Source organism: Macrotis lagotis, chromosome 1, assembly GCF_037893015.1.
Source record: "Macrotis lagotis isolate mMagLag1 chromosome 1, bilby.v1.9.chrom.fasta, whole genome shotgun sequence".
NCBI lineage: Eukaryota > Metazoa > Chordata > Mammalia > Peramelemorphia > Peramelidae > Macrotis > Macrotis lagotis.
Window position 1 is genome coordinate 916752839 of NC_133658.1, and position 17620 is coordinate 916770458.

General features: G+C 45.4%; 2 protein-coding genes across 6 annotated transcripts in view; both read right to left on the reverse strand.

Moving 5' to 3' along the window:
* LOC141509112 (uncharacterized) overlaps nt 1–13546 on the reverse strand; it is a 37584-nt gene extending 24038 nt beyond the window's left edge. Inside the window, exons 1-2 of the mRNA XM_074218379.1 lie at nt 13393–13546; nt 11044–11177 (exon numbers count right to left, since the gene is read on the reverse strand). Of these exons, the coding sequence (XP_074074480.1) occupies nt 11044–11177; nt 13393–13546 (288 nt within the window). The remainder of the gene's footprint in view (nt 1–11043; nt 11178–13392) is intronic.
* Nucleotides 10238–16245, reverse strand: LOC141509989 (leukocyte immunoglobulin-like receptor subfamily A member 2). 5 transcript variants are annotated; one of them, XR_012474738.1, is made up of 9 exons: nt 15592–16245; nt 15259–15294; nt 14900–15093; nt 13590–13689; nt 12077–12115; nt 11418–11531; nt 11278–11320; nt 11044–11177; nt 10238–10880 (listed from the first exon to the last, which is right to left on the reverse strand). XR_012474738.1 is itself a non-coding variant. In XM_074219916.1 (5 exons), the coding sequence occupies exons 2-5, from the start codon at nt 15623–15625 to the stop codon at nt 13682–13684; spliced, it is 360 nt and encodes a 119-aa protein (XP_074076017.1). In that variant the 5' UTR covers nt 15626–15639; nt 16102–16245; the 3' UTR covers nt 13635–13681. The 5 variants fall into 5 exon arrangements, 4 of the variants coding, with proteins under 4 accessions (XP_074076019.1, XP_074076017.1, XP_074076018.1 ...); XM_074219916.1 differs by lacking the exons at nt 10238–10880; nt 11044–11177; nt 11278–11320; nt 11418–11531; nt 12077–12115 and having other exon boundaries at nt 13635–13689; nt 14812–15093; nt 15592–15639; nt 16102–16245; XM_074219918.1 differs by lacking the exons at nt 10238–10880; nt 11044–11177; nt 11278–11320; nt 11418–11531; nt 12077–12115 and having other exon boundaries at nt 13568–13689.
* Between the last annotated feature and the right edge of the window lie 1375 nt (nt 16246–17620).

Below are 17620 nucleotides of genomic sequence, written 5' to 3' on the forward strand. Positions count from 1 at the left end.
ATGTATAATCTCTCCCCAAGGTCACCATGGACAGCTCCTGAGAGGAGGCCACGACTCAGATACAGGCTTCCCTTTCCTCTCTCCCTACCAACCCACACCCCAAGAGGAGAACTCCACTCTGCTTAGCTCTGGTCTGCCTTCTGAACAGAGAAATGGGAAGTGGGATGCTCAAGTGGCTAAGAGTAGGCGAATGTTCTCATTTACAGCCTGTCACAAAGCTGACTCCTCTGACAAGAATCAGTCTCCTGAATTCTCTCCTGACAGTATCTTCCACCAAACCCCTCACTAGAAACCAGTCAGCAACTGTTTGTTCTCTCTTCCTTTGCTTGGAGGCCTCGGGAAGGGATAGACTTTTTCCTTGTTAAGACCAACCTTCTACATGTACATCCCCTTCCAATTTCTTTGGATAATTCTACTTTAGTCATTCGCTCCCTCCAGAAATGAAGCTCTTCACATCTCCTGGTTTCTTCCTCATTGCCTACAACATTTATTTCCTGATCCTAAAAAAACCCCCAAATCTCTGTGACCCTACTATTTCCTCTAGCTGTCCTCCTGGGGAAGGTCATTTATTTGTGTTTGGGGCTTTCCCTTCATTTCCCTTATTTTCCACCTCTTTTCTCTCTAGCTCCTGACCTCATCACTGCAATGAAATTGTTGTCTCCAAAGGCATCAGTTATCTTTTAATCTGCTCGATAGGAGCTCTTTTCTTGATTTTCATTCTTCTTGACCTTTCTCTCTATTTTTGCACCCTGATGGTCAACCTCTCTTCCCAGATAGTCTTTCCTCTCTGGCCTCCTTGCTTCTCCTCCTACTTATCTCCCCATTCCTCCTTAATAAGTTTTGCAGGATCCTCATCCATATCATGTTCTTGAACTGTGATTGCTGTCTAAGTCTTGGTTCCTTCATTTCTCTCTCTAAATTCTCATCAATCTCATGTGTTCATATAGCATCTTGATGCACATGACCCAGGTCTATCTATCCAACCTGAATCTTTTCCTTGAGCCCTAGAGCCCCATCAGCAACTGTTTATTGGACATTTCCATTTGCTAGTTTGTGTCCATCTCCATCTCAACCTGGACAAAACAGAGCATATATTTTTATCTTCAAACATGCTACCAGTCCCCATAGGGTCTTTCTCTACTTCTCATTTCCCCTGGCCCTCCAGGTTCAGGTTTTTGCCTGTTTTTTTTTTCCATTTCTAATTTCATTAACATCTCTTTCATCCATTTCTATCCTTTTATTCACCTAGTCACAATTCACAATTCAATTTAGGTTCCAATTACATCTCACCTGGATGATTTCAATATCCTTCTAACTGTTTTTCCTTCCTCTTGTCTCCCTCTCCAAGCCATTAGAGAATTAAAATGCCATTCCTATAGCCCCAATTTGGCTGTGGCATTAAGTAATTAAAAAAAAAAAATTCAGGCTTAGAACTTTATTTTATTTTCAAATTTAATGTTATTTTGTTTCCAGTTTCAAATTCTCTCCCTCCCTGATTTTCTTTCTCTACTGAGTGAGATGGCAAGTGCAGTCATGTGAAAAAAATTTTCATATTCACGATGTTCAAAAAAGCAAGATAAGGAAATCCTTGAAGAAAAATGTTGTAAGAATGTCTCTAAAAATATGAGTGTAAAGAAAGTGGAAGTCCTCCTTCCTTGGAGAACAGGAGAAACTTGCCTGGTTATCCTTCTAATAGCAACTAATTGTAAAAGCCCTATTGTGACAAGATGGCATGGAAAACCTGGAGAGGAGAATCTCATGCTTATTGAAAATCTGTGGTATCTAAGAGGTGGACATTGTGAGTTAAGATAAAGCATTCCTTTCTCCACCAGGGACCTTTTAATGATATGACAGAAGACAGACATCCTGACAACAGGGAAGGGAACTACATGCTATAATTTCATTGGCTACTGCTAACTAAACAAGGTCTTTTGTCTAACTCCTATAAGAACAGTTCAAAATTCTTGATTCAAATTCTGACTCCTTTTCCTGAACTTTCTTTTTCATAAACCTGGAGAATTTTTAATACACACTTATGTCAGCTTAATTTTCTGTTTGACTTTCTTAAGGCTATACTCTGGAAGGTTTTAACACAAGACCATGATTTAGATTTAGACTGATGACTTAGAGAGATAGACCTCCCAACAATTCCATGATGGTGGTGGGGGGTCTGACAGGTTAATTGCTGAAAAAAAATGATCACACCCTTGGAAAGGAAGTAAGTCTGTGAAAGGTCAAAAGGTGAATGAAAAGCTCCCCAACTCTTCTCTAATTCAAACTCCCTAGAATGGTTGATTTTGAAAATTCTCTGTGCTTACTCTGAGGACAAAGCACATTGCAGATAGGCCTTCTCAAGTAAGGATATTGATTCCTGTTTTGTTTTTAATTGATAATGTTCAATTAGATTCAAAGATTAGGGATTTAGCAGACAAAACTGTCATTGTTTATGTCCAGTGCTGGTGTCACTTGTGTAAAGATGACTCTAAATTATGCCCACCCCACTGGGATTTTTTGAAAGGTCTAAATTGGATCACCTAAAAACAAAATTAGTTCTAATAACTAATCAATGTCTAATCAGGAATGGAAATGTTTCTACCATTGGTTCCCGGAATGAAATTTTTTTGCACAAAGCTCCTAAAATAGTCCTAGAACCCTTCCTCTCAAAATCCCCTCCCTCTCCCGAGTGGGCTGTTTCCCCTAATCTCACTTCTCTTTTGTCCTCAATAGCACCTTTGTCTTTCTCCTCCTGAAACTGTTCCTCTCCACTTATTCATTGCCCTTTCCTCTTAAAGACTCTGGTTCTGATGGGGCTGCCCCACCTACAGACTTGAAACCAGTTCTTGGATCATCTGTTGTCTGTTTCTTCCTTTTCCTCAAACAACCCCTGCTTGCACCTCCCCTCTCCCTGCTGTACTTCCCACTCATTTGTCACTACCTCCCCATTAGGGATTCAGTTTCTGGTGAAGCTGCCCCACCTACTGGCCTAGGTCCCAAGTCCAACCCTATTGGAATATTTCCTTTTAAACAAGTCAATAAACAATATTTCCAGACCCTCTAAACTACAGATGGAGAGGGCCAGGTTGTATTTGACCTCAAACTTATTACTGTATCATGGGAAACTTTAAACTATGGGAAAGAGGAATAACAGGATTTTTGAAAAAAAAAAACTTCCATGACCCCCATCAAGACTCAGTAGGATTTAGTGATCAATTCAAAAGTTACTCTGCCTTTCAGTTGTGACCTTAATTGGAAAGGGGAAAATTAGGAATTGGTTTAAGAAGGCAGACTTAAAAGCTACTCTTGAGGAATTTTAGGATAGTCTTTCCTCTCTGGGTTTCTGTGACACTGTTAGCTTCTGCAGATCAGGAGAGACATTACCAGGACTCAAGACCCTGAGAAATGCCTTAGTCGAGGCCATTCCAGATGCTTTTCCCTGACCTGAAGATGTTTTTCTAAATGAAAAGTGTCATCCCGGGTCCTGACAAGGTTGTGTTTCAATCTTACAATTGCTTAGCAGAGGCTTTTGAAGCTAATTCTGACAATCCATAATGGAAGAAACTAGACTCACTCTCTTATTTTGTTAACAATTTTCAACTTTTGGGGCAGCTGGTGGATAGAACACCAGCCCCTTTGTCAGGAAGACCTGAGTTCAAATCCAGCCTCAGACACTTAATAATTACCTAGCTGTGTGACCTTGGGCAAGTTACTTAATCCCATTGCCTTAAATAAATAAAAAATATTTTAAAAAACCTTTCAACTTTATTATGAAATAAGATCACCCAGATAGAATGGCAGTCTTAACACCCAAAGTTCATAGCTGAACTCATCTTCCAGCTTGTTTGAATTTTAACAGTTTTAAAGAGAAATGAGAATTGAGAACAAAGAAACACTGAGCATATACTATGCAACTTAAACAGCTCACAGTTCCTGTCCCCAACCCATCTTTTGGCCCAATAAAAGCTTGAAAAACAGGCACTTCTCATTACTGCAAGAAGTTGGAACATTAGGGGCAGCTAGGTGGTGTGGCGGATAAAGCACCGACCCTGGAGTCAGGAGTACCTGGGTTCAAATCCGGTCCCAGACACTTAATAATTACCTAGCTGTGTGGCCTTGGGCAAACCACTTAATCCTGATTGCCTTGCAAAAACCTAAAAAAAAAAAAAAAAAAAAAAGAAGTTGGGCCATTGAAAGTCTGAATGCAGGACCTGCCTCAAGGTTATAGAATCAAATAACCCACAGACCACACAGCCTTTCCCCAGAATTTTAGGGATGCTCTGAGGACGATCTGTAGAATCCAGTCCCCACCTGCCCATCCTTGCCCCTCTCCCATCAAGGAGAAATGTCCATGGTAAACCAGGGTCATCTCATCTCTGCTTCAGTGGATACTGGGGCTACTTTGTCTGTTCTGGATCCTTGAAAATCCTTGTTCCTCTTCATTGTAATAACAATAGTAGGGGTTTATAACAACCTTTTGGGGTTTTTGAACCATTCCTTTTTCTATAATTCTGGTATGGCTCTCTTTTTAGCATATTTTGCTTATTATCCCTGAGGCTCTCTGACTGAATTTTGCAGAGGCTGAATTATGACTGATTGCTTTTCAATATTGCCTTCTCTCCTTGGTTTTGCCTAAAGCTCTGGTCTGGTGAGACAGGGAATCAGGTCATTTATTGGGATTGATACCAAGGATATCTCTGGGCAGAGCATTGATATGGTCCCATTTCCAATGGCATTATGCCATAATTCCTAACTAAACCCTTTTATGGGGGATGTTGCTTTCTCAAAGTTGATTCCTATCTAATGACACCTCCAAGGATCAGAACTTGGGTACCTTTACTCAACAAGAGTTCGAATCTAAATTCAACAGACCCTCTGATGCATTTGTTTTCTCTGCCCCCTACCAATTGTTTCTAGGCATGTTTTTCCTGTGTGGTACATCTCTTTATCCTCCTTGGTGGATGGGACTGTGTACCATGGGTAGAGCAGTGACCAAACTTAACTTTGTTCCTGAGAATACACCTATACCTTTGACACTCCAAGGCCTCATTGCCCTTTAACCATGTCACTCCTTGCCCAAGGTGCAGTTCAATTCATGCCCCATCATCATAAGTGGTAGTGTCTTGGATGCTATAGGAATGAGACTGGCAGGCCTCATTATCTCAAATGAGATATATAGGTGCTTGTCCCAGGAGATGACTGACATGAATGATCAGATAGTGATAGCCAATCTAAAGGGTGAACTTGATTCTCTGGCTGGAATCTTGCCAAACTGATGAGTCGGGGATGCGTTCCTGGCAGCCAAAGGTGGGGACTGTATCTTTCTAAAGGAGGAATGCTGTTTTTATGTTACAAAGTCACAAAAGACACAGGACAATATAGACAAATCTTGGACTTGTGTCACTTGATTATGGGAGTAAATCTCAGACCACTGAAATATCTTTTAGTACCCTTCCCCCAGAAATAGTTAGTTTAATCAGATTTTTTTTTCTGCTACTAGCATATTGATTTTCCTCACTCTCATATACTTGGGACTCAGGGTTGCCTATTAACCACAAGTGTTTCACTTCCCTGGTGAATAGGATAATGAGGTCTGTGGTCATTTCTCCTCAGTTGGCAGGACTGAGTCAAATAAGTATAATTTGAAGGAGCTTCCTTTCTTGTCCTCTGAAGGTTTTTTTTTTTTATGCATTTTCCATACCTTTCTTTGGTCTGCAGGTGGCACCATGCACCACTTTGATCAACAGGGAGGATTGAAGAAAAATGTAAAAATGTTTCTAGAAATCAAATGGCAAAAAAAAAAATTGTCATAGTCCTTCCTTAGAGAACAAGAAACTGTAAATCTCTTATTGTGACAGGATGTCAGCTATCCCAGAGGGTAGAATCTCATGTTTATTAGAAATCTGTGCTATCTAAAGACCAGACATCCAAAGTTAAGATGAAGCCTTTCTTTCTCCATGAGGGACCCTTTGACTATTCAACAGGAGGTAGACATTCCAATATAGACAGAAGGAACTGTAATATATGCTGTGATTTCATTGGCTGCTGCTAATCAAGCTATGGCCCTTTGTCTAATTCTTATAAAAATACCCCTCAAAATTCTCAGTTCTATTTCAGTTCCTTAACTATCACCTGTTCATATATGACTCCCTTAAACCTGGAGGATTTTTAAATACTTAGGGTAGCCTAATTTCTGTTTGTCTTTATTAAAGTCGAGTTCTGGAAAATTTTTAATCACCTTTAACTTTGTTCCCTGAGTCTCTCAACTCTCTGGAAGAGGTTAGTAGGCTTCCTCAAGAGTCCTCAAGGTTGGGCTCTGTGTGTTGGTGCTAGTTCCTGGCTTTCTCCTTCCTTTCTTCATCTCCTGTCTCCCATTTAGGTCCTTCTGCTCTAGGATCCAATATAGACTCCTTTGTTTAGCATTTAAAGCCTTCTAATCAACTTTTCCTGCTTGTTATATTTTTTTTATTCATTTTGAACTCTATAGACCATTCATATTGTTCTCTTACTTTTCACCCATTACCTTTAATTTACCTTCTTTGCACTTGTGCATTGGATGTTTGGGGGAGTAAATTCAATAAAGGTAAACTGAGGTACATACTCCAGTTTTTTTCTATAATTATGATAAGAATAACTGTCAACAAAGTGGGTCATACTGACTTGCAACCCTAATGAGAAGGGGGCATCCCTTTATTGACTCACAGGAAAGGAGGATATCCTGTGGAATATTACAATTGGCTATACTACAAAAAGTGGGTTGGTATTCAGGTGTGGCTAGTTATAGCTCTCTCTCTCTGACATTAAGGAATAATGTATTCATTTGCCTCTTAACTTTGCTTGGGAATCAGAATTGTCACACTTCCTATCCTGTTGGAAGGGATAAAATCTCCCTTAATTGCACAAAGAAGGCAAGGACAGTTGACTTATCTTTTTGGAGGCCCAGATAAAGCTGCTTGGTACTTACAGACAGCAACCAAATGCCCAGGAACTAATGATATGAGTGAAAACAACTTTCCTTAAATCGGTGTGTTTGTGTGTGGGGTTGGAGAAGGTGGCAGAACTTCATTCCTGAGCTTAATTCATCCAAAATAGGGTAGTAATACAGAAGGTGAATTACAGAATAATTCTGTAATTTTTAATTTCTTATTAAATTACATAGAATTATTAAATTATGCAGACTATTTTAATTTCCATATTGTCTTCTATTAGCTCCATCTCATGCCCATCCCCAGGAAACGGGGTTTTTTTCCCAATGCTCATCATAAGCACTAATTCTGGTTGGGCTATTTCCTGATTCTATCAATCGCTAATGACTCCCTACCTAACATGACTGAATTTCTTTTTATACGGTTTGTTTGTAAAGGAGTATTCATTTGGATGTTAGCAAAGTTGGGAATTGGAAGGGACAAAAACCAGAGAAATAGATACAAAAGTGAGAATTCCCGTCAACACTTAGAATAGTGTCTGAGACAAAATATACACTTAATACATATCATTTTTTAGGACTGATTGTCAGATATAAAGGATACATTAAAGACCTGGAAAAAAAATTCTCAGCACCATGAATTGCAATCAAGAGTAGACTTTGAAAGCTGAAACTAGTGAATAGTTGGATTTGGACTATTTTTAAAAATTTATTTTTTTTTATGAAAGACTTTATTTATTTTGAGTTTTACAATTTTCCCCCTAATCTTCCTTCCCTCCCCTCCCCCTGAAGGCAGTCTGTTAGCCTTTACAATATTTTCATGGTATACATTGATCTAAGTTGAATGTGATGAGAGAGAAATCATATCCTTAAGGAAGAAAAATAAAGTATAAGAGATAGCAGAATTACATAGTGAGATAATGGATATTTTTTCTAAATTAAAGGTAATGGTCTTTGGTCTTTGTTCAAACTCCATGATTCTTTCTCTGGATATAGATGGTATTCTCCATCACAGATACCCCAAAATTGTACCTGGTTGTTGCACTGCTGGAATGAGCAAGTTTATCAAGGTTGATCATCACCCCATGTTGCTGTTAGGATGAACAGTGTTTTTCGGGTTCTGCTCATCTCGCTCAGCATCAGTTCATGCAAATCCCTCCAGGCTTCCCTGAATTCCCTTACCTCCTGGTTTCTAATAGAACAACAGTGTTCCATGGTATACATATACCACAGTCTGCTAAACCATTCCCCAATTGAAGGACATTCACTTAATTTCCAATTCTTTGCCACCACAAACAGGGCTGCTATGAATATTTTTGTACAAGTGATCTTTTTACCCTGTTTCATAATCTTTTCAGAGTATAGACCCAGTGGTGATGTTGCTGGATCAAAGGATATTCACATTTTTGTTGCCCTTTGGGCATAATTCCAAGTTGCTCTCCAGAAAGGTTGGATGAGTTGACAACTCCACCAACAATGCATTAGTGGAATTTGGACTATTTTAAATACTCAAATTAACCACAAAGAATAAATGATGAGAAAGAACTGACAAATAGATGTATAGATTGATTTTACATATATATGTATATGTAAAATCATATATATATATATATATATGTATACACCTATACACACATTTGTGCCTAATGATAGACATTTCTTGTAGAAGGAATGAAGAAAAAAGAAAAAAAAAGAATGTTGCATCATATTTTTATTAATCCCCCCCTTATCACCCTTCCAAATATAAAACTTAGAGAAGGACAAAGTAACACTTTGTAACAAGTTTATCAAGCTAAACCAGCTTAGTATGTCCACCAAATGTATGTCATTTTCTGTATCTAGGGTCCACTTCCTCTCAACCAACAGGTGGTCATAGGTTTCCTCTAACTTCCTCTGGAGTCATGTTTAGTCATTGGTCTGGTCAGAATTCCTTGGCCTTTCATAGCTATTTTTCTTTATAATAGTTGTCCTGGTATAAATGCCTTTCTTGGTCCTCTGCTCACTTCTGTGTCAGTCTAGGCTACTCAGAATTCTCTGAAATAATTTCTTTCCTCATTCCTAATTACATACATCCCTAGCATGCTGTTTCTATAGCCATTGCCCAATTGAAGGGAATACCCTTTGATACTTCCCTTCTCGTCTCTTGCAAACCCCTTTCTCCTCTCCTACCATCCCTTCTCCTCCCTCTTCTCTCCTCTCCCCTCCCCCTCCTCTCCCCTCCCTTCCCTTCCCCTTCCCTCTCTCCTCCCCTCCCCTTCCTTCCCCGTTATCCGATTCCAGACCTCTTTAGGTAAGCCTGCAGGGACTTGTAAAAAGCAAAAATAAGGGAGATGCATGTAGGGAGTTCTCTCAGATGCACCATATGTTATATTTGCCTTTCTTCCCTCTATTTTGAGGACAGGTGATGAAAGGTTAAGAGCCCCCATCATTGTTCTCCTTCATAATCAGACAACAGACTCTCATTTTTTGGGAGAAGCATTTACTCAAATTCAGAGTGTGAGCAATCTTTATGGAGCATTTGTCACATATGGAATTTACTCTCCCATAAATCCACACAAATTCCATGGAGGGCTGGGGAAGGGAAGAGGGGAAATAAGCTGAAGATAACAATGGTAGTGAATCACATATGTAGGTTGGTCACGCATCACGGACACATCTGCCTTTTAGGTTCTCTCATTTCCTTCTCTCTTCCAAAACCCAGACCTGCAGACACTGGAAGTCAGTAAGAAGAGACCCTGAAAGGAAACATCATCTACATGGGAGTTGTCATTCCTGAAGGTTCTCATCACATGAGAGAAAGAAGCAGTTAGACCAAAGATCCTTGCTAGAGAGAGGTCAAACTTCTATCTCCTGTCCCTCTGGGATGTTCCTGTTCTGGTTCAAAGTTGACCCCCTAGAGCTTCTAGAGAGAAGGACAGGGAGTGACAGGAGTAGGTGGGACTCTGATAGAAGGAGTCAAAGTAGGTTGGAGTGGGAAGAAGCCTTTGTCTCAGAGCCTTGACTGGCTACAAGGAACACATCCCTCTTAAAAGAGGAGACCTGGGGAATGGGGGGCATTCTGACCCCTGTTCCCCGTGACCTCTATCAGGACTGGGTACGCTGCTAGGATGCTGACCCATGGTTACTGGAGCAGGGAGCGGCCTGTAGTTTGTTTACTGTCAGTCCAAGGTCTTGTAAGGTATTCGATGCATTGATGAAGGGGCTTTTTTCCTTTTTTGGGAAGAGGTGAGTGGGGGGCAGAGTGAGCCTCATTTTGGATAGATTTGTGGAATGTTGCACTTGGATGCTTTTCTGGCTGGTGATGAGAAGATCAAGCCAACAGAGCAGGGGGTGCCAGAAATACTTCTGAACTAGAAGACCTTGATGACCAGGCTGGGGCTTCAGAGTCTGAAAGTTTTAGAGTCTTCCTCCTGTGCAGGGGATCCGGAGGCAATAACCCAGGAAATGCTCCTTCTCCTGAGGACCAACTTCACTGGTCCCCCTCTAGAGGTAAGGGGCTTTCTGATCTTTACTACACAGCATCTCCTCCTATAGTGGATGAACAAGTCCATCCTGGGCAGGAGCCAAGTAACTCCTTAGTGGTCAGTAAATGCTCTGCCCCAAGGCTGGTGGCCTGGCATTGCAGAGGACACATTCTTTTTGGAGCAAAGCCCTTTCTGTGCCAGGGGTCAAGAGGGAGGATCCCTGCCTCTAGCAGTCTTTAGTCCTTTCTTCCCTTCCTTGGGGTGAGGAACAGGGGTCCAAACCAGTGGCTGATGAGGTAGCACAGAGTCTGCCCTCAGAAAGCAGAGGCTGAATGGGGAGGGGCCTTTTGCTTCTGGGGGTCCCCTTGGCTAAGGTGGAAATCATGGCAGGGCAGCATAGAGGCTAGGTTCCTTTGGTCCAGGGGGCAAGGGTCCTTAGCCTCAACCTTGAGACTGTTGAAGTTCAGTTGCACATAAGTCACTTCCTGAGGTTGAGCCTGGCAGGAGGGATGAAAGGATGGAGTAAGACAAGGGGCAGGAAGGCAGAGGCAGGGCAAGGACCTGAACCTTGTCAGCTGTGTGACCTTGGGGGAACCTCCCCCTCTGTTCCCTCCAGAAAGAGAGAGCTGGGAAAGGGAGGAGGGGTTTAGGGGGACTCACAGCCCTGTCCTCTGGTTTGGCCTCCTCTGTCTGAATGTCCTCACCCACATCTGCATCTGGAGGCAAGAGGAGAAGGCTTGAGGGGTCAGGACCCTGGCAGGTTCTCCTCCAGGGGGGTCCCATCTGAATCAGAGCTGGGGAGCAAGAAGGCACAGAATGTTGAGGGGGCAGGACTGGTAAGGGGCCGGTTGCTGGGGGAGGGTCTGGGGGAATCGGGGGTGTCTGGGACCTTACCTCTTGGTGATCTTCTGGGCCTCTACCTCTATGCCCCCATTTCCTGTAAGGAGCGTCAATTTTTAGTGGGACTCAGCTCATTCCCCATCAGACCCTCAACCCGGTTGACCCCCCCCCCCCCCCAGTCCCCAAGAACTCACTGAGTCTGGACTGACATCACCAGCGTTGATGGCAGAGGATGAAGAAAAAGAGGAAGAGCAGGATGAGGAAGGATGAGAAGCCAATCAAGAAGCTTGCTAGTGGGATGGGGAGACCTGGAGCAACCAAGAATGATGACTGGGGTAGGGGAAGTTAACAGTTAATTGGTCTTTAGGGAGCCCCCATCCAGGGGAAGGGAACCACAGCCTGCCCTCAGGGAGCCTCCAGTCTTACTCAGTCATTCAGGTCTTCAGACTTTTATTAAGGCCTCAGATTCTCAGCTGCATCTCACCCAGAGGATGAGCACACAATGGAGCAACTCTTGCCTCCCAGGGGCATTCTCGCTCTGGTATCTTGTACACAGATAGATTAATAGGGTATCCTCTGAGGAGGGGGGCTCACTATCATTAAATATGGGGAAGAAAAGGCTTCTTTAGGGGAAGACTCTTAAGATTACCATGGGTGTGTGTGTGAATCTTTGTATTGTAAAAGACAGAGGTGAGAAGAGAGAGTATGCCAGGGGTGGAAGGAACAGCTGGGCAATGGCCCTCAGGTGTTGCAGGAGTGGTGAGAAATGGGGCCCCTGGATGGGGAAGGCAGACTCAGACTGGACATCCAACCCCTGTCTCCCTCCTCTGTTGCGAATCCTCCAGTTACTCACCAAACAACATGTTCCCGGATTTTGAACTTGAAGTGGTCTCTGAGGATGAGGAAGGGTCAGAGGTGGGGGTTGGACAGGGGAGCCCAGAGTGGCCTAGAGGGAGCCCCGGGTGTGAGCCCCAGCTCTGGCTAGCCTTACTGGGTGGGGGATGTTAGACCAGCTCCTTCCTTCTCTGGACCTCACTTTTCCAATTTTTACATGGGCTCATGTGCTCAGTGACCTCTCCTGCCCTGTCCAGTTGTGAGATTTGATGCTTCCATGATTCCCGTGGGATTCCCTCTCTGAGCTCTTGTCTGAGCTGTTGGGGAAGGGAGGGACACAGGAAGAAGAAAGGAGAAACTGGGGTGGGAGGGAGGGCCCCTCTGGATCCTTAGACCCCTTGTCCTGACTGTCCCCAGGGTCCTGAGGCTCCTCCTGACTTGTGGCCAAGGCCCCGAAATTCCTTTGTATCAGTGGAAGGTAGTGTTTGGCAGAGGAGGGAGGAGGGGGAAGAGGTCACTCTGGTGCTTCCAACTTAGAGGAATTGAGGTGGGGGCACCTCAGAGGCCCCCCCATCCTTGGTGAGGCTAGGGATAATAAAGCAGAGCCCCCTCCCCCTAGTGCCAGTTATGACTGGATGGGTGAGGAGGGAAGGCCACAGGAGTCTGGGGGGGGGGGCTTCCTGGCCCATCTCTGCTTCCCCCACCTCCCCAGGCCCCTTTCTGATCAGCCTTGTTCTTCTTTCTTCTCCAGCCTGGAGTTTCTCCAGCCCCTCCCCTTCCTTCCAGCCCTCCTCACCCCTTGGTTAGCTCTGAGAAATGGGAGACGTTCAAGGCCTAGAAAGAAGGTGGAGAGTAACAGGGAAGAGAGAGACACCCTCTCCCCACTATGTGTTGAGGGTCACTCTTTAATCATGAGTGGGGAAAATGTCAGAGCTTGAGGATTCCCAGGCCTTTGGGGGAGGTGAGGATCCTTTGAGGTGCCTGGACCAAGGAAAGGAGAAGGGGGAGGTGCTGGGTGGTATTTCACCTCCTCCCTGGGTTATCCTCTCATCTCCTCAACCCCCTTTTCTGGGACCTGGGAACCACATTGTCTGTGGGACCAACATCACTGGATGGGGGCAGAGGGGCCAGGGAGAGGTCTCACTGTCTACATTCTCTGAGGATGACCCACTGCCAGACTCCCATCGCTTCCTTCTGAGCCTCCTCTTCCCCCAGTTCTCCTGTTTCCTGGGGTCCCCTGGAGCAGGACCCTGAGCAGGCAGTGTGGTACCCCAGGGCCAGTGAGGAGTTTACGCCAGGGGCTGGGAGAGTTGGGGAGGACTGGGCCTTTCTCACCTGTGACCCTGAGCACCAGGGGATCACTGGGGGCTGACCATTCATAGGGGATGTGATTTTGAAAGGCGTAGCATCGGTAAGTACCTCCATGGGCAGGGGTCACAATGGGGATGTGGAAGGTGGCCTGAGCCCCCCTTTCATCGTAGGGGACCATGCGTACGTTGTTGACCTCTTCTCCATTCTTGTATAGGGCATACCTGTTAAACTTCTTCTTTGACTGACACAGGAGGGTCACATTGTGTCCTGAGGTCACCTCGGAGCCTGGCAAGGCTGAGAGGGAGGGTGGATGCTAGCGACCTGGGAAGGAGGAAAGCCAGGAGTTAGGGCTGTAACCCCTCACCCCTTCAGGTTGTGGGGGCAGATCTGTCTGATGGGAAGACTGGGCTGGGCCTGCCTAGACCTGTCTGAGGGAAGGTTGAATTCATCTCTGGAAAACAGGAAATTTCTCAGCTTTTTGTGTAGAGGAAGGACCTTGGACAGCTCTGGGGGAAAAAGAAAGTGGGTGAGTGAGTGGGGAGGGGAGAGGAGACAGAGAAGAGAGACAGGGGAAAGGATTGAAGGGAGGATAGGGACAAAAGGGGGGCATTGTGGGGGGAGGGAGGCACGGACAGGCAGCTTCCTCCCTGGTCCTGGGCTAGGAGCCCCATTCTCTAGTCCTTCGTCATGGGAAGGTCACATTTAAATCTATGCAACTTTGCCCAGTTATCAGATCCCCAAAGCAGAGCCTGTTCTCATCCTGGACCCTGGGTGTGTGGGGGAGGGGAGGTCCCTGGCATTGGTGAGGAAGGGGAGAAAAGCCTTGGTTGTGATTCCTGGTTCACTTCCATCCTCACTTTCTAGAGATACAGCGGCCCTGGGGATAGACAGAGGAGACACCTCCTCACTGCCCTGTGCCTAGGCCTGAGCTGGGAGAGGGGACAGAGCAGCAGCAGGTCCACCCTCCCCTCCTTTTCCTGGACTTGGGAAGGTCAGGACTGGGAGGGGGAGATGCCCCACCCTCCCTGTGCCCCCTCCCCAGGGAGCTACCAGCTCTTTCTGGTCTCCTCAGTCCCAGCTGAGCCTCCTGCTTCCTCTCTGGCCCCAAGATGTATGAGGCAACTGGTGGGGCAGGGACTGGAACCCTGGGCCTGGATTCAGGAAGACCTGAGTTCAAATCCAGCCTCAGACACTTCTCAGCTCTGTCATCCTGACCAACTCACTTTCTCTTTGCTTGCCTCAATTGTAAAATGGAGATCATGCTAGAACCAACCCGGCAGATTTATTGTGAGCATCAAGTGAGATAACAATGTAAAGTGCTTGGTACACAATATGCTGATTCCCCTCCCCCAACTCCAGCTTAGACTGGGGTCAGGCTGGACTGGGGAGAAGCTTAGAGCTCCTGGGACCCTGAGTCAGCCCTGTCTGGGGAGGGATCCTCACCTGTCACCACCAGCTGCAGGGGGGCACTGTGCTCTGACCAGCTGGTTGAGTGCATGTAGATGCAGAAGTAGCTTCCTGCATTACTCACTGTCACAGATTGGAAGGAAAACTCATCCTCAATTTCATTTGATTCCACTTCTTTGATTACTGTGTGGGTTCTCTCCTTTTTCTCCAGCTGGGACACTTCAGCCTCCTCTGACCCCCGACATCTGAGGGTCACACTTCTTCCCTCAGGTACCAAAGAACCATTGACTGCCCAGAGGAAGGGTCTGGGGAGTCCTTCTGGAGGGAAATGAGAGCTGTCAGTTCTAGGGGATCCCCCTTTTCTGTGTCCCCCATCCTGGCCCCTCACTTTAGTCCTGACAGTCTTGGCCAGACCTCCCCACCTCCCTCTCCTGGGGGTAGCTCTGTGCTATGGGCAAGGGGATTGTGGGGTGAAGGACTCACCTGCTTGTGCCTTCATTCTTTGGTTCAGACACAGCCCTGTCAGAGAGAATCCTGATTACTCCCAGCCCCCCACATCCTCCCCACCCAACACCCCAAGAGAAAGGAGAGAGAGGGTCAAGAACCTGGGCTTAGGGAGTATATGAATGAAAAGGCTGGCTATCAAAAGACCCCTCTAAGAGGTCCAGTTTTCCCCCTCCCTCCCCACCTTTCTGGGTGACCCCACACTTGTCACTCCCTTATTTGGAGTTCCTTTCTCAACAAAATAGAGGTGAGGGAAAGTTGGAACTGTTCTTGTTCAAAGTCTCCTCAAATTTTGGGTTTCTTAGGACTCACCGAGAAACAGTAGAACAGAGAGGGTAGGAGTCATTGTAGTCCTAGGGGCTGGTGGGAAGGAACGGAGGCTGACCAGAACAGTTGGAGGCACAGGAGGTGACCAAGGGCTTGCTCTGCCCTGAGTTTACCAATCTCTAAGAAGTTTCACTTCTTCCTGTCTGTGATTGTTGCTTCACTGATGGCTTCATGCAATGTATGTGTATGTGTGTGTGTGTGTGTGTGTGTGTGTGTGTGTGTGTGTGTGTGTGTGAGGAGGGATTGGAGAGTCTTCTAGTGTCAGAAGGATGGAGGAATTCTTGCTTTTTTGGTTATAATTCAGGCCTCCCTGCCTGGTAAATATCCCCAGAGAAGTTTCATGGGTCAACCTCATAGCCCCCAACCCATCCCTATTTTGGAGATGTTCTCACTTGGGACCATTGAATCTGACCCTGGTCCCCAAACCAGATCCTTCCCTCAGACTCCCCCCTGTCTCCTAACATTGCCTCTCTAAAACAAGGCTCCATTACTAACCAAATAGATGGATTCTTGTGTCCTTATAATCAAGAGGTTAAAGCCAAATCACAGAATAACAAACTGTTGAGTGGGCTGCTTGGGCAGGTTCAGGACTGCCTAGGCCTCTGCCCTCTGTAGACTGAAGGCTCCGGACTCAGTCTCCCAGCTTCTTTTTTGCAGATGAAGTTGAGATGCAGCAAAGGATGGATAGATTCCTTATTGCTTGTGCTCATTGTGATCTAACAATGAACACTACGAAACCCAGTGCTCCATCCACCCGCATCACACCATCCGTCTGTGGAACCATCAAATCCAACAACTGCAGAAGTTTTGAGTATTGTGGATAAGTTCACTCCCCTTGGTGGGGTCTTTTTCAGGGAGGTACACGTTGACGATGAGGTTGACACTAGCATTGCCAGAGCTAGCTCAGTGTTGGGAGGCTCTGAGGTCAACAAAGTCCTCGTGCTGACCTCATTGTTGTATACATGTGACACCTGGACAGTCTATCAGCACCATGTGAGGAAACTGAATGGCTTCTATTTAAATTGTCTTAGGAAGATACTGAAGATCACCTGGCAGGAGAAGACACCAGACACTAGGATCCTTTCTCAGTTAAACTGCCTAGCATTCTAACATTACTACAGAGAGGGCAACTACAACAGGCTGGACACGTTGTTAGAATGCCAGACCTACTCTTGCCAAAAAAATTAATTTTTGGAGAACTCACCCAAGGCAAATCCATGCTCCTTGGGGCATGTTCCTGAGTGGGGAGGAATCAAGGTGTCCCACAGGAAAGAGACTGATGACATAACTCCTGATGAGTTAGGAAGTGTCCTTCCTGGAAAAGTCCTTGAATCCTTTTCCATGTATTTGAGCGTGTCTGCGCACATACACATATGCATACAAACTCCCACATACACACAATGCATGCATGCATGTACTCATACTTAACCATATAATACACACGGATATATATCTACACATGTCCCCCCCCCCCCCAAATCACACTCACACTCCTGGACTCAAACTCCCAAGTCTGTGACTGGAGCAAGGTCTCCCCCAGTTCAGGGAGCAGCCTAGACCTTGGGGGTTTCACACCAGCCTTGATGGACAGAAGATTCAGGAAGATTCAGGACCGGAGGAGGGTAAGGGTCAATCCGGGGGGGGGATCTAGGATCCTGGGGTGCACACCCTAATAAAGAGGGCTTGCTACTTTCCCAGTAGGAACATTATTTGTGTCCACTTGAGTCCACTCTAAGGACCAGGAGGGTGTGCAGAAGGGGGAGCAGGCGGCTAGTGGGGAGCAGAGGATGGGATGCTTTTATGCTTTGTATTTTATGACACACTCTCAGGAACTATACATTTGTAAACCTAAATAAATGCTTGTGGAATCAAAGTATGCTAACTGATGGCTACTATGTTAATTGATAGTAAAGAGACAGGAACTAGCTCAGTGACTTAGAGCACACTGGGAGGGGGCTCCTAAGCAATAGAATTAGAGAACTAGGGACCCGATCCTGGGGACTTGGCCTGCTGG

What these genes read in the sequence shown, in the direction of transcription:
- LOC141509989 (XM_074219916.1), bottom strand. Translation starts at nt 15,625, where the DNA reads ATGACTCCTACCCTCTCTGTTCTACTGTTTCTCG. An exon ending in CTCTGTTCTACTGTTTCTCG is followed by an intron (nt 15,295 to 15,591) that starts GTGAGTCCTAAG and finishes TCTCTCTGACAG; the next exon opens with GGCTGTGTCTGAACCAAAGA. An exon ending in AAGAATGAAGGCACAAGCAG is followed by an intron (nt 15,094 to 15,258) that starts GTGAGTCCTTCA and finishes ATTTCCCTCCAG; the next exon opens with AAGGACTCCCCAGACCCTTC.